Here is a 21,939-nt window from a genome sequence, read left to right as displayed (position 1 = left end):
CTACAGAAAAATCCCAGAGTATTTACCTGCTTCATTAATGCATTTTAGTTCTTCAATAAAATCCCTAAATACAAACAAGTCACCTAAATGATATGTGTGTGTGTATATATATATATGGAGAGAGAGAGAGAGAGAGAGAGAGAGAGTAAGTATAGGTTTTGTTATATAGAGAGTAAGCAACCACTCTAAAGTAAATAAATCTTATTTACCTCCTTCTGAAGATTCTGTTCTTTTTCTAGGCTTTTCACCTTCACATCTTCTAGAAGTTGGTTATATTCAGTCTGCAGCTGTTCTTGTAATTTTGTAATGGCTAACTGGTGTTGCTTCTCCAATTCTATATATTTTACTAAAATTAAAAATTAGTTCTGTTACACAATCATCCCAGGTACCAAATAACCTATACAACTTTTGTGCAGCTAAAATAGAAATGCTTGTGTCTAAACTAGAATGCTAGCTTACAGGAAATCACAAAAAAACTTGAATAGTAAAGTATTTGAAAGTCACACATTTCCACATGGTGCTTCCCAGTTGTCTGCATCCCATGCTGTTAGCCAAGAGAAAACCAACAGTAGTGCTGGAGGGATGAGCATCTGTTTTCTGCATACATGAACAAGTATCTTGTACTAGAGACACACATACTTGGAACATGGAATCAAGCATTTCTTCACAGCCTACACAGAATTTCTCTTAAGACCATACTCAGCAGCAGGCAGTAGGATAAACAAGTAGAGTAGGAAAGTTCATGCCAAGTATGCTCTGTCTCAGTGCTAAGCACTCTCTGAACTCTAAACTTGCTACTACGTCATTTAGTCAACAAATCTCGACCTGCCCAGAAAGAACCCACAAGTGACTACATTTTAGCCACAGCTAGCTGCAAGACATACACGTAATCCTCAGAGAACAGACTTTAACGATAAAGGTTCAAGGAAATCCAGTAAAGTCAGTGCAGGCTGGGAAGAACAAGCCATTGCTACAAACATGCCCTCACAGCAGCCAAAGGCAAGACAGACACTGTGAAAGCATCCAGCCCCTGGCAGGTTGAAAAAAGGCTACTCTTCACTTCTCAAACTTGGTCTTGCTGCCTGCCAGCCAACATCATCCAGTACCTTAACACTGCATTTCCATTTATTTGGAGAGAGTATTACTTCCCATGTCTCTCACCTGCATAGCGTCTCTGCAGCTATGCAACCCAACCAGCTAGCTCTCTTCACTTCATGGCACACCATCTCTCGTGGCTCCTTCTCACATCATCACTAACAGCATATCTGATGCTATTGTGCCAGTCAACCACTATCTCAATAAATGTGTCAGATTTCTGAGACCTATACAAACTTTTTATAGTTCTTGCTCCTACACGTACCTCAAAAGACAAACAGATGTATCTGGCTAGGTACTCATCCAGATTCCATTTTTCAAGTTAATGAAAACTTCAGTTACAGTAGTCTCAAAAACATCACTTCCAGAAGAGTATTTTTATAAAGCTACTGTTCCATTAAGCTTTAACTCTTCACAATCCAAATCCCTTTTTTTTTGTTAGAAGAAGTTTCTATTGATATTAATTGGAATTTTAATGAATTCACTAACTGCCAAAACCAGTTTCAGCTGGAAGCAAAACAGCACCTACCTTTAATATGCCTGAAGGAAAACAAGGTCCATCTCATTCTATGGAAGTCAAAACACAACACAGCTACCTAGACCTTAAATAATTTTTCATTTACATCCTCTTTCTAGACAGTCTCATGCCATCAACCCAGTTTTAAGTAAGAGTACATGGATATATCTTGTATTTGTTTTTTAATACAGGTTCTAAAAACACTTAGCTAGCTTTGCTGTTGTTCCAGAGAGACAACTGCTTCCCAGACCATGGAACTTACTTTTAGACTGTTCGTTCTCAAGAGAAAGAAGCCCCAGCTCTTCTTTGACTTTTTCTAATTCCATTTCCAGAGTTTTCTGCAGTTCCACCATTTCAGTCTGATGTTTTTCAGAAAGCTCTTCACATGTATTTTTTAAACGCACATCAGACTCCAATTCCAAATCTCTTTTGAGAGTCTAAGAGAACACATGCATTATTAAAGCAAACACATTTAGTAAATTACTACTTTTTTTCCTCCTCCATTTATTTGTCCTCTACAACAAATGTATAGTAGACACGCAACTTCTACCAGCTCTAGTTTACTGAAAGAAGTTTTACTTTTTCTTGTATGAAGAACAGAATTTGTACCTCTAATGCCTGGATATGTGTCTCTTCCATTTCCAATTCTATTTTCTTTCTCTGATCAACTGTGAAATAAAATACTTATTAATAAACTTATGTAAAATGGTATGATTAAATAAGTAGAAATATGGATGAGATTACCATTTGCAGCATCAAACCTGGGGCTTAAACAGGTAGACATGCAGAAGTGTAAGATACTGGGATCTACCCAAACCTGCTGTTATACTATATCCTAGTAACTCACTTTCATTTTAGAAGATAAGCATCTAGCAGTTACAACTGCAAAGGCAACCCTGAAGTTAAGTTCAGCTTAATTAGCAAAGGAAAATCTGCTTAAATCCAGAGAGCACATCACTAAAAAAAACAAAGCACCATCCCTTTATTCTTAAAGATATAAATTTAAATGCCTATCAGTCTCATTTTAGATGCTAGTATTTCACTGCACATCACTATCTCCAGAGACATAGCAGAAGAGTAGCATGCAGCAGCAGCAAGTAGGAAACTCTTCAAATTTCTTCTAAGAATGCCTAGGAAACAGACTGCAAGAGAGATCCTTTTGTCTGCTCAGTTATCACTCACACAGATGGCTTCCTCTTTCCCAGTTACTACCCAGATTCATTCCAACTTGTTCAGCACTCTTCTCTCTCCAAAAACCCTGTAAAAGCTTATCAGTCTCCTTCTCAAACCTTCAAAGCACTGTTGACTTAGCTTGCAACCTTATTTCAAGTCTTCCAGTGGGAAATGAGAACTCGGAGACTAAGATGGTGCCAGCTACCCAGCTAATGGTCCAATAGAGAAAGAAATATCATTTAAGTCACAAGACAGCATCCCAACACTCCATGGAGTTGAGTCATGCCCAGTCATTGCCTCCCTAAAGAGAAATGTCTTTCCTCTAGCTCCCCAGGTAACAATATCTACAACTCCCCACCAGGTCTCCTGCATAATCTGATTCTAGATTCTCCTCTACAGTCTCAGAACTGCAGATAGACCTCCTCCTGCTCCCAAATCCCACCATGCCATCAGTTCACTATATTACTGGTGGCAAGAAATGCTTTTCTACTCTTAGGTCAAAAAGACACAGCCCTAAAACATTCTCTTTGTCTCAGGGAAGGACAACTAAGGGCATGGCTCCTAAGCCTCTCAGTGAATTGCTGTAGGCCTCAAAAATTCCTCAAGCTCTGCCATACAGGTCAGAAATGGTCTCCTGATCTGGGAAGAGGCCAATATCCCAAACAGTGCCAAGAGCACCATGAGCAGGCCTTCCATAATATAAAGTGCAGCTTTCCTCTTGCTGATGTCAGATACAATCTTATATCAAACTCATCTCAAAAGACACCCAGATGCAGGTTCCCACTTTGCCTTTCAGTTCCTTAATGACTCCTCTAACCTCCCTTTAAAACAACTGAGAAGGCAAACCACGAAGCATTTCCATATCTTGTCAGAAACACAACAGTAGTCAGTAGTGACTTAAGGCAATAAAAACCCTTAAGAAACATAAGGGATAAGAGCTTTACACTCTGCACTGATGAAATTCCTTATGAGAGCTGTCTAATGCCTCTTGAAAGTAACTAGTTCAGTATAGTGCTGTTTTACAGAAAGAGCAGCAAAACACCCATATGGTTAAGAAAAATTAAACTTAGGTCTGGACAACTTCATTTTCATATATAAACCACGCACTCTTGCACATGCCAGACTAGCGGCTGTCCCTGTTCAAGTCAACACCTATCACTCAAAAGGCCGGCTCTACACCAAGACAGGAACCTGTGGAGGAAGAAAAATACTGATGGGGTTTAAATTTCTGGTCTATTATTCCCAAATTTTAATACCTAGTTCTTGCTGATACTTTGATTTAAGGTCTTCTTTTTCCTTGAGACACTGTTCTTTAACCTTCTCCCACTCCAGCTGATGGCGGCTTTGCAGAATTGCTACCTCTTGAGCACGTTTATCATTGAGCATCTCACGTAGTTCCACAAGGGCCGTTTCCTTTTCTTTTCTCAAGTTAGATTGCGTAAGCTCAAGCTGAGAGGTATGCATATTATTTAAGCTTAGGCGTAAAGCCTCCAATTCAAGGCTGTGGAGTGTCTGTAATGGAGAAGAAAAAAAACAGGTTTTTTGCACCCTCTAATGAAATGCATTCAAGATTTTTCAAGACCAGTTTTAGATTCAACTGCTAAACACGTCTAAGTTTTGCCTTTCTGCACTTGCAGAGTGTTTCTACATGCCAGGGACAGAACCCTGAAAATACGCAAATCTTACTGTAACAAAAGTCAGCTTAACATTCTCAGTGCAAAATAAAAGGTTTTTCTTACTTGCCTCTTAACTTCACCTCCTACCAAATACCTTCTATCACTTCCTCACAACGTCACCGGAACATAATGCAAGCACACCCCAACCTTTCACCATCTGTTTAAAAAAATTCCTCATATTTGCGACTGGTTATAATTTGCTAAAAAGCAAAATTCTGAAGTTACTAGAAAGGAGGAAATAAAATTCACCATGCTTTAAAAAAAAAGTGAGGAATATCCAACAGTTAGAAATGGCAGCTAAAATAGAGCAACCACACTTTTCAAATCTTAAATAAACTAAACAGTACCCCAACATCTTGTAATTAGACCTAAGACTAGACATATTCCTTCCATTTCCACTTTACATTTAGTGGAAGTATTCAAAAACCCAGCAAATATTCAGAGAAAGTCAGGTTTGCATACTGAAATTCGGCATGAAAGCATTCCTAATTACATCAGTGAGATAATTAAAAAGTAGGAGGGGTTTAGCAGTTTTTATACATTTACTTGTTAAACTTATCAAGACATGAAAAATGACAAAGTTTGGGTTTGGGTTTTTTTTTTTAAACCCATCAATTTAAGCATTCAGTTTGCTTCAGAATTAAAGTTAAAATATAATTACAGTGAGGATCCTGGAGAACTCTTGTTCAAAATATCTACTACCACGCACAGAGAGAACACTCCTAATTCTTTAATTGCAGCACTACACAGAAGAGCACATGCATCTACAAGAATCAAAAACTTCTATACATCAGCCAGGTAAGCACTATAGTAATTACTGTGTTTATTTTACCTGTGATTGGAGCTGAGCTTGCTCCATCTCTGCTTTGTGTGTGGCTGCCATTTGCTGCCGAAGTTCATCCAACAGTTGCTGCTGTTCTTTATTTAGTTCAGCACGGAGCCTCTCCTTTTCCTCATCATGTTTAGTAATCAGTTCAGAGATTTCACGATCATGTTCTCGTTCATGTACCTGAAGAGAATACTCAGATAAAGAGCTTTCTTCAAAATAGGGTTAGTTAGCTCCTTAATAAATGAGTCAAGATTCTCCCCTCCTCCTGACCCCAAATCAAAGACACCATGGAAAAAAACAATAGATTCCTGCAAATGACGCAAAATGTTGTGGGTTTTTTTTCCCCTGAAATAAACCTAATTACAACATTTACCTTTTTTATTAAAGCAATCTGTTCCTTTCTTTCTTCTTCCAACTTCTGCTGTTTGTCCACCTTATCTTTTATTTCAGTATTTAATTCTTCTATCTGAAAACAGGCATACAAACATTTGCAATTATTACCTTCAGCATTCTGAAATCCCTTATCTCCTGCTGCTATAGGGGTTTCCTACCTCCTTCTTGTGTGTCAAAGTCACTTTAGTTAATTCAGCAAGATGTTGAGTCTCCCTTTTATCAATTTCCTCTTTGTAATGTTTCACCATCTTTGATTGTGCTTCCTGCGCAGCTTGTGCAGACTGAAAGGACTCCTGCAAGCGAGTCTCAAGCTCCAAATAAGCCTTCTTCAAACAGGTGATTTCTCTGGTCAGCTGGCTTTCTTTCTCACTGTATTCAATACTTTTTGCCTTTGTTTCAGCATTAAGTTTATGAATTTCTAGGTTGCTGGAGTTTAACCTGTCCTCATATCCCAGTCTTTCATGCTCCCTTATTCCTTTGAGGTTTTTCACTTCAGTATTGAGTTCATGTATGTTTTTCTCAAGATCCTCAATAATATTAGCATTCTCTGCTAGTGCTTTTTCTGCTTTTATTAGATCCTCCTCCACATCAGATAACCTTTCTCCTAAGGCTGCTTTTTCCTTCAGTAATTGTGCTAAAAGTTGTTCTTTATCACTGATTTCAGCTTTGAGCAACTCCTGTTCTTTTAGCAATGTCTCTTCAGACACAGTTTTCTGACCAAGCAGCTCTGCTATTGTCTGGTTTTTAGCCTTCTGAGAATCAAGCTGGCTTTGCATTTGATCCCTCTGACTTTGCAAAGCAGCCAGTTGACGTCCAAAAAGCGACTGTACTTCACTTGTTACAGAATCAGAAGCTGTTTTCTGCTCTTGAACATCTTTCACTAATTGCTCCTGAGTTCGCAGCTGCACCATCAACATTTCTCTTTCCTCCTGGAGGTCTTTTACCATGTCTTGCCAGGTAGAAGAATTTGACACTTGTGTTAAAGACTCTAAAGCACAGTAAGGTTGGCTGCCATCCTCACCCTGCTGCTTTACTAGAAACATTATTTTGTTTTCAAGTTTTTTCTCATTCTCTGTTTTTTGAAGAAGTTCTTTTTCACAACGGATCCGTGCTTCACGTTCCTCATCCAGTTGCACACGTGTATGTGAGAGCTCAGCCATTACCTTTTCCCATTTTCCAACAGCTTCTTGTGTCTCCTGATAAGATTTCTTCAAGACTGACTCTTTCTCTTGAAGCTGCTCTGTTAGTTTCACACATCTCTCTACTAAACAAGCTGTCTCATCTTCATTTATGTCATCATGGTCACTTATTTGGTTCTGCTGCAGGGAGTTATCTGACAAAAATGAAACAAAGGTCTCTGCTCCTACCTCAGTCTCTTTGTAAGTCTCTTGAGCCAAAGCACTAGGACATGCTTCCTCATGAAGGCCAAAGTTTAATGAAGAAGGTATAAAATCTTTGCTGGGTTCTAGAAGTACACTACTATCTAACCCATCCCTACTGCATCTACCTTCTTCAATGGCATAACCTTCGGAAGCACTGGATGCATATGACTCTTCTGGTCTTTCTGTAGAGATAAGATATTTAGCCAATATGCCTTCATCACAGCTGAGAAGCTCTAGCTCTGACAAGTGTTTGTTAGAAAGGTTACAGCCATCACTACTTTCATTCTTCTCTGTGATCTCCGAATTCTTAATTTCCTCTAGTTGATCCCTTGAGGAATGCACTCCCAAGTCCCGCCAGAACTCTAATTCTTCATGAACTAGCTCATCTTCACCTTTTAACTGGTACGGTTTATTCCACATCTCCTCAAGCTCTGCTCTCTGCAATACTTCTGGTAAAATCTGGTTTTCCTTCAAATTCATTAGCCTTTTATTGGAGACAATCTCTTCATCATGCTTTTGCCTTACTTCTACACTTTTTTCAGCCTCATAAAGTCGCTTTTCATTCAATTCCTGGATGAAAGAATTCAGTTTCTGAATCTCCTCATTCAAGGACTGTTTTTCTTGTTTATATCGCTGAGCTTCCTTGACCTGCTCTTCTGCATCAGAAAGTTGAGACTTAAGGTCATCAATTAAATCCTTGTATTTAGTTTCAATTTCATATTTTTCTCTCTGGAAGTCTTCCTGTTGGTTTTCAAGTTTCTTTCTCAAATTCTCTTTATTAATTTCAGACTCGCAAAGTCTGTTATTTATGTCAATTATTATGCCTTGCAAATTCTGAATGTGTTCTTCAGAATTCAGAGTACAGAGTTCTTTTTTCAACTGTTCAAGTTCATTCTTATACTTTAAAATAATTTCTTCCTCATATACCTGCTTGGCTTCTGCAATCTCTCTTCTGTGGCACTTCTCCAGCTCAGCCCTCAAGTTCTCCAGTTGTCTGCAAATATCCTTTTCATGACTTATTTTCAGTTTGTCAATACATTGCTGTTCATTCATTTTGGATAAAGCTATTTCATTTTTTAATTCTGTTATTTCAGAGTCACGGAGAGAAAGGGTATGTTGTAGCATGGACAAGCTAAATCTTTCTGATGTCAGTAGATCCTGAAGACTTTTAATATGCTGTTCTTTTTCTCCTATGCTTTTGTATAGTTGTTTCATTGTATCTTTCATATCCTCTTCCATTTGGACAAGCAGATTTTCTTTATCGTTGGTATTCTTCAAAATAAAATATTACATATGAAATATGCCATGTTTTAATTTCCTTAAGCCTCATGCTTTTAATGTGTATTCACAAATAATATTTACTGTTTAGTGCAAGGTGCATCATTGGCCTAGACAACAGGATTTTTAAGCACATTGTTGAGAGGAACTACTTAAAGACTCTTCAAATGTGGTAACAAATATCAAATTGTTCAAGCAATAACAAATGGTATGCCACTGGCTCCAGAAAGAATGAAAAGAGCAGCTGTGTCAAACTTCAGGTGTTTTAATTAAACAAATGAATAAATAAAAAAATAAAAAAGATCAGCGCTACAGACATCTCTCCATCTCACATCCATCTGCATAAAGAAAACACCTTCCACAGGGAGGAGCAGGCCAACAGAACAGCCATGTCAAATTTTGACTCATCTGATTCACTTAAAAGTTTAAGGCTTCTACCTAAGGCTTTGCTGATTATGTGCTTAAAGGAAATCAAACCTTTTAAAATTGTTCCTTTAATATATGCTAGTAATCACAATCCCTATTAATTTGTTTCTAAGAAAAAGTTTTCATGACTATGCTACTACAGCAGGTAAGAATCATCACCAAATTTGAAACATATTATACAAAAAAAAAAAAAAAAGTTATGTCTTTTTAACTGAGTTTCTTTATTTATAGTGCTTGTTTCTGGAATGATTACATCAAAATATTCCAACACAGGCTTTTTGCTTTGTTTTGTATCTGAAACTAACATGAATATAGATACAGTTAACTTTTACTCTCATCTAGGTGTTTCAAGTTTGTGCACAACTGTGGTGTTGTATGTCTCCACAGCATATTCAGCAACCTTCACGCCACTGCAAGCCTGTCAGTTATGTTCTGACATGCCTTAATTCAGAAAACACCAGATGGACCTGCTTCTCATGGAAATTTCTTATATTACTGAGTTAAATACCAGTTTTTCTGCAACACAAACCAGTGGAGTAATTTCAAAAAATAAGCAAATTTTAAAGAGTCAGAACTTTCATGGAAAAAAAAAAAAAAACCCTTAAGTTGTGAGAAGCTATTTTGCCTTAGCTGAATATCATTACCTTCAGAAGAACAGACTTTTAATTCCATAATAAATAGTAATTTCAGTCTTGAAGCATCAATGTTAACTCATGCATAAATCAAATCTCATTGCAGATTCTTCCTCCAAGAAGTACCACCTCAGCTTGCACAATCACAACAAAAACCTAACTACCTAGAACTCATAACTATAAAGGAATTTTAAACAGTTTTTACCCTTTGAGGAGATTCAAGCTGTACTTCCAGGTCACGTGCTTTCTGATGTAGTGTTTCCAAATGAGCATTTTGCTCTCTCAGATGGTTCTGAAACAAGGATATTTGCTGCTGGGCTTCTAATACTTCATTTTTCCCATGGCTTTTGCTCCTCGGCATTTCATTAACCTAAACACATAAATATACTCACAGTCAGAAGAAAGTTTGTATCAGACTAACCCATACACAAGTCTAGCTGTATGCATAAAATATACTGTATTCATTTACTATAGACTTACCCTATGTTTTTCATTCTCAGTGAATAAGAATCTCCCTAAAAAGTCAGACAACACTTTCAAGTTTAGATACTATTACTTTCTGTAAAGATATAAGTGTTAGATAATTCTCTTCTATGAAGCGCCCATGACAAAGCAGGACTTCCAATGGACTGGACATACTGGTAAGAGGACTATGAAAAAAGGATTTACAGCTCAATGTAAGAGGTGTTGTTTGGTTTTCTTTTTCTCTCCACTTGCCTCCAAATGAAAACATTTACCCCTATGGTGGTAAAATAAAATGTGTTTTTAAAACCTTTTCCAAAAGGCTTTGCTAAAACCAAGAGATAATATTTAAGACAGTATTAGTCTCTTTCACTATTACCACACATTTTGTCAATAGCAATCAGAACTGTAGATAGAAAGCAGTAATCTTTTTGTCCTTTTCCAAAATTTCACTTAGGAGAGGATCTATTTGCCAGAACATGAAAAACTCCAAGATAATTCCTGGACTTCAGTAAGTCCCAGTTTTTAATTTTTTTTTAAACCTACTTCCTATCCAGACATTCAAAACATGTAATCCCTCCTAGCACAATTTTTACCTTACAAACCTGAAATGGTAAGTGAGCATAATTATTACTTTTTGGCATATACTACTCCCAAAACACATATACAAGTGTTTAGAGAGAACAGCTACTAAAACACTGAGCTTCACCAAAAAAGAACAAAGTATTTTTAAATATTTTTTTTAAAGTAGACTAAAGGCTCTAGTATATGTCATTACCCAGAGATAATCATTAGATCCACAGTCAACTTGTCACACTGAAGCAGGTTCCTGTGTGTCACAGGGGCTGCATCAACTGTCTTCAGGTTATTTTAAATCTCCTTCTTTGAGCCAAGTCACATTACCTCAACATAGCAGGTTTCTGTAGAACAGCTGAGCTGTTACACTTAACCGTGCATGTATTCAGAGCTTTCTTTGGCAAAGGCAAGGAAAACTGATCACATGTAAGCCCCTATCAAGACAGTGATTGTTGTGTACAGATGCCAAATCACTAACGTAATTGGGTAAAATTCACTAACAATGGCTAAACTGCTGAACAAAGAGGTGTAATAACCTCCCAAACATTACACAAGCAATTAAGTGGAAAATAAAAGGATATTTCCAGGAATTCTCCCTAGCAACTGGAGAAAACTCTGCCTTGCCCTGAAATCATTTTCACTGCTGCACTGCAGGCTGAACAGTGAAGAGCTATGCGATAAGCTCAGTGTGTTTATATGTTCATATTGCAAACCTGTTCTTATTCTCTTTGTAAGAAAACAGAAATAGGAGGAGAGGCACACCTGATGTAACTGAAGTTGTAAATAGTGGATCTGACCAGCTACACATGAAGCCTCTTCCTCTAAGTCATCCCAATCCTTCCTTGCCTGTTCAAGGCAGCTCCTTAGTTTCCTGATGACGTCATTCTGTTCTTGAGCAGTAGTTTCCTATGTGGGTCACAAGAACCACACTTTTAAAATCAAAATATTCTTAAAGTATTAGGAACCCAGTAAGTTTTCTTAAAGCAAAGCTGTTAGACTCTACAGTTACACTTAAACTTGCACCAAAAGACCACAAATGTTTGTGTTCAAACATGATGGCAGGGCTGATGAAAGAGTAATCTCATCCTGATCTCAAGAGATGACAAAACTAATCAAAAGTGACTTTTTAAACAAATGATAGGATATCAGTAATGAAACAAATATTTTTACTTTAAAATTTTATATCTCTTATTGATGTAAAAGCAATCACATTTTCTACAGGATGTAATAAATATATAGTGTCCCCTAAGTTGTTTCCTATCTGTCAGCTCTTCTTTTCAGTCATGTGAGAGAAAGCTAATGAGATGGGAAACATCAATCCTATTTTATCTTAATCACATTAACCTTTTCAACTTATTTCTCACCAACAGGAAAGGTCTTTGCTTCACAGTCCTAAAAGGAGAAAAACAACATGTAAAGGGGGAAGTAACTGTTCTTCAGAAGCACCGGAAAATTTACACAGAAATGCTAGAGAAGGGAAATTCAAATTATCTTTTTCTTAATATTTTGGGAGAGGGGAAGCTACACATCAGTTTATTAAAGTTTAACTTATCCTACCTAATCATTTGTCCAGAAAAAAAAAAAAAAAAATCCCAAACCCAAAAAGCCACAAGTATTTACAAATATTCAAAAAACATGAATGATCTCTGGGGGAAAAAGTCATCGGACAGGTGATGGGCTAGTGGTGTCTGCCATCCTGCGTGAACACTTGGAAAGGAGCCTAGCTGCATTCTTAAACTAGCTTTCAGGCATATCCACAGAAACACTGACATTTCAGTAAGTACTTCTTTTTCAGTAGTTTGAATGATTCTTTAGGGTTTTTTTCCTCCACTATTTTCCAGCATGACCTTGATAATACACTTTTTTTTTTTTTTAAAGTCAGTATTTATAAAAATATAAGCCCCATGCTTTTACATCGAGCCCCTACCTCAAAGTACGATTAACTATACTTACTGTAGTGGTTCTTGCAGGTTCCCTCTACAAAAGCCTCCTCAATATGGTAAGAAAATTTATCAATAAAAAACGAGTCCAATCATTTGTCAGCAGACTAATTTAACTATGCATTTCATAAAAACTCTAAAAATAGAAGCATTTCAAGTTTAATTTTACTCTCACTTGATTCCAGCAATATGAAGTCCTGGACACTGGTGAATGGAAATCCCAGGTACTGCTTTTCGCAGCACATGTTAGCAAAGTGAAGTATTTTTTCAATAAAAAACAAAACTTTTTTTGAGTTTTGACCACTAAAGATTTTTAGGATTACAATAAAGTAGTATCCCCATTATCCAGTTCTGCAAAACATACCTGAAGTTGCACAGAGTCATTGTGCTGGGTAAGTTGTTCCTGTAGCTCGTCCATCTGTGCAGTGAGTCTTTCGACTGCTTCCTGTTTCTCCAGAAGTCTGTTCTCTAACTCAGCTATTCTCACCTGACACATCTTAGCATCAAGCTCACTGTATTCTGCAGCAGAATTTATCGTAACTTTCTTCATAAAAGAAACAAAAATTTATTAACCAAAACAACATGCCATTTCTCTTTTGTGATTGTTCTAAACATAATTTCAGCTTCAAGCTTAAATTCTTAGCAAATTCTACTTTAAAGTAATTCAACATTGAGACTTTATTTATAATGTTTCTATTAAATAGAGAGTCCTTAATTCTTAAAAATTTCAAATAAAAAATTTGCATAAATAATATATTTTCATATGATACTTTAAGGAACGTAAGTAAATTAGGGAGAAGGGCATTGTGACTCTATAGCACCAAATCGTGGCAAAGTGCCATTTTGAGACACGCTGGGATTTAAAATACATTCCAGCTTACTAGTTGGGGTGGGGGGAAGAGGGCATGGCAGGAACACTACCAAAATTAAACAAGGTTTTTATATCCATCTGTGCTGAGTGCAGAACTCGACTTAAAATTAAATTCAAGTGTAAGCAACTATTCCAAATAAATATTCAACATACTCTGAATTTCTATGGTCTTTAACAGCAAAACAAAGAAACAAATACAAAGACAGAAGCTGCTCCAATCAATGGTGTGGTTTGTTAGGAGCAACATTGTCACAATTCTCACAGAGGAGATAGTATCTTGTACATTACTTTAAATAATTTGTTTCTAACATATGAAAAAGAATAAACCTATGTTTCAATTAAAAACAGTTCAGATTTCTCTGGACAAGGTCCATGATTTCACTAAAACCAGTTCTCTTATAGCAACCAATTTCATACATGTACTGACAGATAAGTACCTGTTTCAGACTGTAAAGCAGTGAAACTGCATCACCTCCAGCACATTTGATAACAATGCTCAGTAAGTAATCATTTTAGTAACCAGTTGTCACATTTTCACATATATATCAGCATCTTTTACTAAAGATACATTCTTGCACACTTACTTCAGCCGCATAATCATTCAGTACATCCCAGCTGGACAAGTCAGCACTCCCCTGGTAAGTAAACACACGAAACAAACACTAAATCATGGCCATTTTAAAGACACATAAGGAAAAGCTGATTTTTTCTGGAAACACCCAAAGCACATGAGACAGAAAGGTCCATGCTGTCTCACAGCATACCAGTGAGAAAGACTGACTTTAATGCTAAACTCAGCTAGTTATCCATGGTCAAATGAATGAAATAAATGCAAAAAATTTAGAACTACTATGATTGTCTACTCAAAAATTTAGGGCTAAGTCTCACCACTGAGATATAATGTTTTTGTATTCCGCTTTTGTGGCTTGCAAATACTGTTGAGCACTCTTCAATCTACTACTAAGTATTAGTAAACTAACTGACAGGAGATTATTTAACAAACATGCTAAAATCATTCAGACAATCACAAAAGCACTACTATTTTCTGACACATATACTTAATGTAGCTTCATATCTTAAAAGATATTTACCTCTCACTAAATTCAGAACAGAGATTACTGTAGCACTATTTAGAAAAGGCAGCCATAGCCCCCTCTGTTTTGAATCTGCACAAAGTAGTTTCCAACAATAACTGTCTCCCTAGACCTGTTCTCTCCACATAACCTAGAAAGCAATTCCATTTCCTTTACAAGGCAGATATTGTGACAGAAGCTGTTTAGAAGCAATAAGTGATTTCTGATTGTTTTTTTTTAGTTTAAGTTCACATGAATGCAATAAGAACACTGCTCTGGTTGAGGGGAAAAATCCTGTATCCTTTTTCCTTAGAGCAGACAGCTTGTAGCTTCATAAAAGCCTTTGCAGTGCTCAGGGTAACCTCAAAGCACTAGGGATGCCCTCACAACAGAAAGCAGGACAATACATGCAAATGGTATCCTCAGTTATTGCAGGTTTGCAGACACACTGGTTTGATGCTATTGTTGTAAAAACACACCGGTTTGATGCTGTTGTTGTAAAAACACACCAACAGCTGGAGAGGTGCTTTTTATGCAGAAGGCACCACCACCCCAAAAGTCACAAACCTTTGAATAGACTACATGCTGAAATGCACTGGGAAACTACTTTCTAAACAAATTGCCAGGACAAGACAGATACAGTTTGTTATAGCCAGTTGCCTTGTAGCTTCTGAGGCTTGTGAAAGAATTAGCCAACCACCTCTGAAGCAAGCTGGATTCCTATTAAAAAATTGTTCAAAGCTACATTTTGCTTATTTTTATTACAAGACAGAAAGAAAGAAAGAAAGAAAAAGCATTACATGACTGTCTAATCCACAGCTGATACAAAAATTGAAATCTTGCTTGTGAGCTAAAGCAAGAAAGCAACTGCTTAATTCAGGCAGACCAGTACATCTAGTAGCAGATGTCTAGTAACCTCTTAAGCTATACCACAAGCTATATTTCTGTCTGTATTAACATGACTACCTTTAAAGGGTCACCAGTACAAACATACCGAAATATATCGGGCACAAGCAGAGTCACATTTTAAACAAACTTGCCACAGAACATAACATCTATGCTGGCTTTACAACAGAGATACTAAGAGCATGCTGAAACAAATTACATTTTTTCAGAAAACAGTCAGCATATTTGAGTCAGCAAAATGATAGAAAAGTCAAACTAATGATGTGCATTATAAGGTCCTGGCAGATTTGCTCAGCTACTGTGTCTCTCAGTCTGGATTTGCCATTTCATGAAGCCATAGCCACATAACCAGACATCTGCCAAAATAAGTTCACGGCAGTGAAAATTCAGATGAAATACCTCAATTTAGCAGGCTAAGATCAGACAGTTCCTTGACAATACCAGCTGTCCAGTCCATATAGTGGAGGAGGTTTTTTTCAGTTGTTTACATCACTTTGTAAGAGAATTATTACAAGTGAAAATACATCAGTTTACTTCCCAATGGCAGACAGTTGACAGTGCCAGAGAGCTAACACCCAAGTAAAACAATCACTTAGAATACATCTTATTTGCAGAGTCAAGTGAAATGCAAGAAATACTAAGATTTACCTCTGTTTCTGTTGTCTCTAGTAGGTTGGTGTCTTCAGCCTTACTCTCTATACCCTTACCAACATCTTGGGCTGCGAGGGCATATTCTTCCTTCGGAACGTCATGCGTGTGGACAGACGAGCCCTTCCTCTTCGCCGTCTTTTTCTGCGACTGCGTGATGTCACTTTTTGGTTTTCGTTGTCTGAAGTTAGCAAACTGTGCAGAAAAGATTGGAAGAGATAGAGGGAGAGGTAAGTGAGAAAAAGGTAGCAGGACAACAAGATTAACACACTCATGGGTGATGAAGATCTTATCGTGGTAAAATATATACATCTGCAGAAAAACCTGCTTTATCTTCCTACTTTCTACGCATTCAGAATATACTGGATAACTGTGAAATGAAGCGAAATCTCACACCAGTACTAAAGACTCATTTCTATACAGGAATCAAATTTTACTCAGTGAAAGGTTATGTGTCAACGATAATCCATAATTACAGCAAGGCAAATCAGTAAAGGAATAAGTTGTTAATATACTAGAATCATTAGGAAAAAAAAAAAAAGAATAACTGAGCAGTCTTTCTGCAAGACCAGCAAAACCAGTAACTGACTACAAATGTATCTAAACAGATCTTTGCCAGCGTAAGCTTTAAGATTAAAATTAAAGGAAGTGAATCCTCATGCTCCTTCCCTGTCACCCCCTTAAGGGAATACAGCAAAACTTCCTAGCCAGAAAGCAGCCTACAGTACATAAATAGAAAATCAATTAAGCCAGGTCATTTTAATTTTTCTGTTGAAGAATCAGATGCTCTACTTTATCACACTATCACAGCTCTACAAAGCACCAGGGACTTGTAAAGAATGTCACTGACAGAATTTATTACCCAACTTTCCTTAGCACCTCAAACAGCTTTAAAAGGATTATATTTTCAACTCTAGTATTGTGTTTAGGCAGCATTTCCAAGTCACATCTCCCTCATAGCATAAAGCCAGCCATCATTCTTGTAAGGAAAAAGCCATCTCCAAGGTCACAATCATAGGTTATCAAGTGCACTGTTCATATCTCATCACAAGGATATAAAACAGTTAACTGACAACAGGATGTAAACATATTTGTCAAGTTCCACCTGCAATACATAAGAAAATCCACTGCTTGACGGCTTGGTTTTCCTGTAAAGTAAGACACCTTGCAGAAGAACTGTGTCTGTTTCTTTTCATTCAACTTGTGAAATGGATTTAGTTCAGCCCTTTTGCCTCACACTGGTGACATTATAGCAACTTCAACCTGACAGCTTAGCTACTCAACAGATACACAGTTACACACCTGCTGCACTGAGCAGCCTGTTTACAAGGTGTATTTGCAGAGAGACATCCGTTTCTTACCAGCATTCAAGATGTTCATGTACAAATATCCTATTTTTAAGATTATGTTCTGTAGTTTCCAGTTATTAATACTGAGTGCAGATTAAACACAGATTGCCAGGTGCTCTGTTGCCTTTCATAATAAGCAAAATGGACAGACAAGTAGATGAAGCTGTAGTTAGACACAGATACTACTTTCTGAAATCAGGTGTTCACTCTAGCACTTACCAATATCGATATATGTCAAAAATAGCTATTGCACTAATTAACCTGATAACATGGCGAAAAGGAACAGGAGGAAACCTTCATAAAAATGAAGAGTAGAGGAAGCTGTCGAAGCAGGAAAAATGGGAAAACAGGAGTAAAACATCAGAAAAGATGAGAAAGAAAAGGCAGAGAGAGTGGCCATCAGAGCCGTTAACGATTTCATGAACAGACACCAAGTATTTGACATTAACATACCAAGACTTGCCATGACTGAACATCTAAATGAATATGAATTTTTAAATGCGCAGCTCAAAGAAAACAACTTTGTCCTATTCATATGTATTGAACATATGAAATCATAATACATATCATGCAAAAATATCCAACTTCTCCAAAATTTTATGGAACTATAGGATTTGTTGGTCCATGAAAGTATCTAGAGTCAAGCATGCTCCAGATTTATGATATCACTGGATGAGGAAAAGCTCTATTTAGGGCAATATCAGGTTTCCAAAGCCTTTAATTAGCTACATAAATTTAAGTGCCATTATAAGAGTATCATCAGACACACACAGAGTCATCCAACATGAACTACTGTGTATGAATATGAAGAAAGCATACAACGCTGACTCTGTCCCATCCCAGTAAGAACCCATCATGCCCCTTTTGAAGGATCAAATTCTCAGTTTGCTTTCTGGCAGCACATGCTCCGTTTTTAGCTAAGATGTAGCATGCCACAGGAACACCAACACCACTGTTCACAGTAGCATCCAAAGCAGCCCTCTAAGAGCGGAACACATGGCCTTTCTGCAGGTACCAATATACTGCAACTTCACCAGGACCAGGCAGTTAAAAGTGGCAACCACAAGGCAGCTCTGAACTGGCACAGCCAGTACCATCGAGCATCTCCGAACTAGAATTAGCCTGCCGTTTTGTGTTGCATGGTCCCCGTGCCATCCCAGTCCCCAGTTCACTGCTGCACTGACATCCTTCCGTCACATTACTGCAGGCTGACTGGCACCAGCAACATGGGCCAGCAGACAGGAAAACTACAGCACATGCAGCAATGTTCAGTTCTCCCCAGCCCACCTCACACATAATTTACTCTTTGACTTACTGCTTTACACGCTTCGGAAATCAGTACCAAAAGAATACCCATAGAAAATGAAACAGAGCAGAAAACCACATCAGCACCAAACAGAAACAGGTTGTTCAAATAAACCTTAGTCCACCTCTTGGATACGGTAAACTTAAGCAATGAGTGCTCTTAGACAGAACCCAGAAATGTTTTCTAGAGCTTTCTCAACTGATCAAGTGGGAAAACTTCCTGGAAAACAGGCACTCCTTTTTGAGCTCCTACAGAGTAAAATACAAAACCAGCAAAAACTTCTCGCACATACAGGTCTGTAACTAGAGGCCAACATGCATACTAGGTAACGTGAGGTAGAAAAAAACAAGGAGGGAAAAAAAAGCAGCACTAAATACTTGGGCTTCATTCCATTTCTCAATTACTACCTTGGCTATCTGTATTACATTTATTAAAAATGGAAATCTAAAGTACCCGATACAGTCAGTACTTAGCTGCCAAATCCCAACAATTTCCAATTAATACAACAGTTGGAATTATTATTATTAGGTGATAATTTAAATGCATTTCAATAATGAAAGTTTTGTTCCTATGTGAAAAAGAATAATACAAGTACTAGTTTAAAGAGGAAAACATTGACATTATATTCCTTTCCTAAGTCATTATTTCGCAGACAAAAATCTAAGGATGCCAAAGACAAAAGAATAAATTGGGGGGGAGATGCAAAAAAACCCACAGCAGTTCACACCTCCAGATTCAAGCAGCATCAGACAGCAGTTAGGCTGACTGCATAGGTTGCGGCAAGTCAGACTGCTACAAAAGAGGCCTGCAACATGCAAGTAGCCGCACACTCCTGTCCCCTGCCACTGTGAGCACCCTCGCAGTGATGTAGTGAGATGATTCAGGAAGCTGATCTGGATGAACACTGAACGGTTCTGTATCAGTCTGGGGATGGGATCACCTTAAGGCCTGCCCCACAGAAAGGAAATACTGTACCTGCTCATGGTCATTTCTCCCTTTCAAAATTACACTTGTATTCACAAGGAGGGCAGCTCAAAGAACACAAGAAAAAAAGAAAAGGAAAAGAACAAATTTCCATACTGCTCTATTATATAAGAGCCTTCAAAAACATGAGCTATCCAAAGAGTCTGAAGCAAGCTACAGTCCTGCAGCATGACCACATCCTACTGTGGGCTTAGAACACAGAAAGGACAACACCACGTAAGACCAAAGGTGCATTTATTCCAGTAATTAGCCCAATATGCATCTGTTCCTAGCTAGCTCTACAACTTCAGGTATATAAGTAAAGATACAGAGACAGGGCAAGCAGAGCCATACATAGTAGAAAGTGGGTGTCAGCATACTAAGGAATATACGTGCAGCTCACGTTTGCTTTCCAAATCCTAACATACTATCTTTGTATTTAATAAGTCCCAACACATATAGTTGCCATTCATTTGTCTGGATGTTTTTTGAAAATGGTGCCCACAATCTGCTAGCTAAATAATGGATCTCTGACATTTTAACAAGCAGAGGAAGCACTACATCTATCTCTGCCTTTCTAAGCCCTTTCTTCTCTTCTCAGTATAACAAGCACGCAATACCATGCAATAGCAACACTGATGGCACTGATATTGCTAACAATATTTTATTTCTAAAAAAAAGATGAGTGATATTTAACACCTAGTTTATAGAAAATATGAACTACAACATTGGTTCTGCACACATAAGTTGAAACATAATGCAAGTCCCTACTTTTTTTTTTTCCAATGGCAAACAACAGCTGTACAACAGGTGGGAACTAATAACATATTCAAGGCAAGACCATCACATTTTTCTAACTATAAACACATACTGCACTTAGGAGAAGTGTTAACAAAATAAACGTTAACATAAGTCTTGCCACAGCTAATGTAACTTTTTAACCTGTTCTCAAAGTTTCCTCTCTCAGTATTAATCCGAAACCTAATCATGCAATTGCTCTCCAACAGGGGATTTTGTCCACACAGCACACAAGGCTGCAAGGGCAAGCGGATGAGGAGCTGCTGAGCAGAGTGTGGCAACCGTGATAGCGTCTGGGTGGAACAGGCCAGGGACAGAGGAGCTGCCCAACAGCAAGCTGCTTCAGCACAGCCCAGTCACAACCCCACTCCCCTCCCAGGAACACTCTCTTTAATTGCCTTCTGCACAGCACTGGGAGGAGGGATCTGAAACGGAAACACAGATGACTGCTAAAAAAATCTGAAGCAGACAGCACAGCTCCAAGCCACTTTGACCCCTCTAGCTAGATTTCTAGAGGGATCGCCTGCAGAGAGGCCATGCCCCTACACCTGTAGGAGACTCACTAGGAGTGATACCAGGGGTGAAGAGGCTGTAGCACATCATATAAACATCAGACCTGTCCAAACATCCTGAAACCCTGTGCAGCCTCAGCTGTCCCCTTCCAGCTGCAGTCCCCCATTCCAGTCCTACCAGGATGATGAGAACTGGAAAAAGCTGTAGCTACAGACTAGCAAGCCTTATTCAGCAACAGATTCCCAGAAGGGAAATATGACAAGAGCAACTCAAAAACCAGCAGAAATACTGAATTTAAAGAAAAGTGATCAAGGAATTCTAACCAGCTTCTTGGATATCATTACCAAAACAAAGAAGAAAGGAGGGTTAATACATATCAAGTACTATCATACAGTTGCAGACAATAATTACTAGAAGAATGTTATCTTCATACGTGTCACATCATATGGGCACTCTACACAGTCCCACCAAACTACACCTAACTGAAAGCATGTAACTGCTCAAAGCAGTGAAGTATTGGCCAACTGGAAACAAACCAAATCAACCCAGTTCTCCAATAACCCACCTGCAGATGCAAAGGCAAGACTAGCTACTGAAGTAACATAACATGCAACATCTATTCTTGGGGATTCTCACCTGGAAATATTTTCACAAATAACTGGGTGGAATCGTATGTAAAAATGTAAGAATTCGGAAAGAACAACAAAACGAGAACCTGGGGGAAGATATATGCACCACTTCACGCTGCTCTTTGCTCACTGAGGATGTTTATATACCTCTGTAGTAATTCGGGAAACCTCCCAGACAACTTACGTTCCGGGAGAACCGCTAGGCACATACCGCTAGGCACATTTATTTCTGGCAGAGCCACGCTGCCCAGAAACACCTCTCACCTCCTGACACTGCTCCGAGGTAGCAGTAATGCTTCAGCACCGCCGCCACCGCCCAGAGCCCCGGACTCGCTCTTCGAGGTTGGCACCGACACCGCCATGCAACGAGGGAAAACCCGCCGGCGCCGCGGGGAAGAGACCCGGGGCGAGCAGAGGTGATGCCGTGGGCGGCTCCGGGAGGCGCCCCCCAAGCCCAGGCCCCGCCGCTCGGTTCCCGGGCGGGAGCACCGCAGGGTGCCGGGA

General features: G+C 38.4%; 1 protein-coding gene across 3 annotated transcripts in view; it reads right to left on the bottom strand.

Moving 5' to 3' along the window:
- Nucleotides 1-15,921, bottom strand: part of PCNT (pericentrin) — a 95,215-nt gene extending 79,294 nt beyond the window's left edge. For 2 of the 3 annotated variants that reach the window (XM_026852342.1, XM_026852340.1), the window contains exons 1-12: nucleotides 15,878-15,921; nucleotides 13,835-13,885; nucleotides 12,744-12,923; nucleotides 11,202-11,345; nucleotides 9,607-9,771; nucleotides 5,842-8,337; nucleotides 5,664-5,756; nucleotides 5,294-5,470; nucleotides 4,042-4,297; nucleotides 2,222-2,280; nucleotides 1,875-2,049; nucleotides 210-346 (exon numbers count right to left, since the gene is read on the bottom strand). In XM_026852342.1, the coding sequence (XP_026708143.1) occupies nucleotides 210-346; nucleotides 1,875-2,049; nucleotides 2,222-2,280; nucleotides 4,042-4,297; nucleotides 5,294-5,470; nucleotides 5,664-5,756; nucleotides 5,842-8,337; nucleotides 9,607-9,771; nucleotides 11,202-11,345; nucleotides 12,744-12,875 (3,834 nt within the window). In that variant the 5' untranslated portion in view covers nucleotides 12,876-12,923; nucleotides 13,835-13,885; nucleotides 15,878-15,921. The remainder of the gene's footprint in view (nucleotides 1-209; nucleotides 347-1,874; nucleotides 2,050-2,221; nucleotides 2,281-4,041; nucleotides 4,298-5,293; nucleotides 5,471-5,663; nucleotides 5,757-5,841; nucleotides 8,338-9,606; nucleotides 9,772-11,201; nucleotides 11,346-12,743; nucleotides 12,924-13,834; nucleotides 13,886-15,877) is intronic. The other variant, XM_026852343.1, reaches the window with a different exon arrangement.
- Nucleotides 15,922-21,939: the final 6,018 nt, after the last annotated feature.

This window comes from Athene cunicularia, assembly GCF_003259725.1.
Source record: "Athene cunicularia isolate RWA chromosome 7 unlocalized genomic scaffold, athCun1 chr7_part1, whole genome shotgun sequence".
Lineage (NCBI taxonomy): Eukaryota > Metazoa > Chordata > Aves > Strigiformes > Strigidae > Athene > Athene cunicularia.
This window is presented reverse-complemented; position numbering and strand designations above follow the sequence as displayed.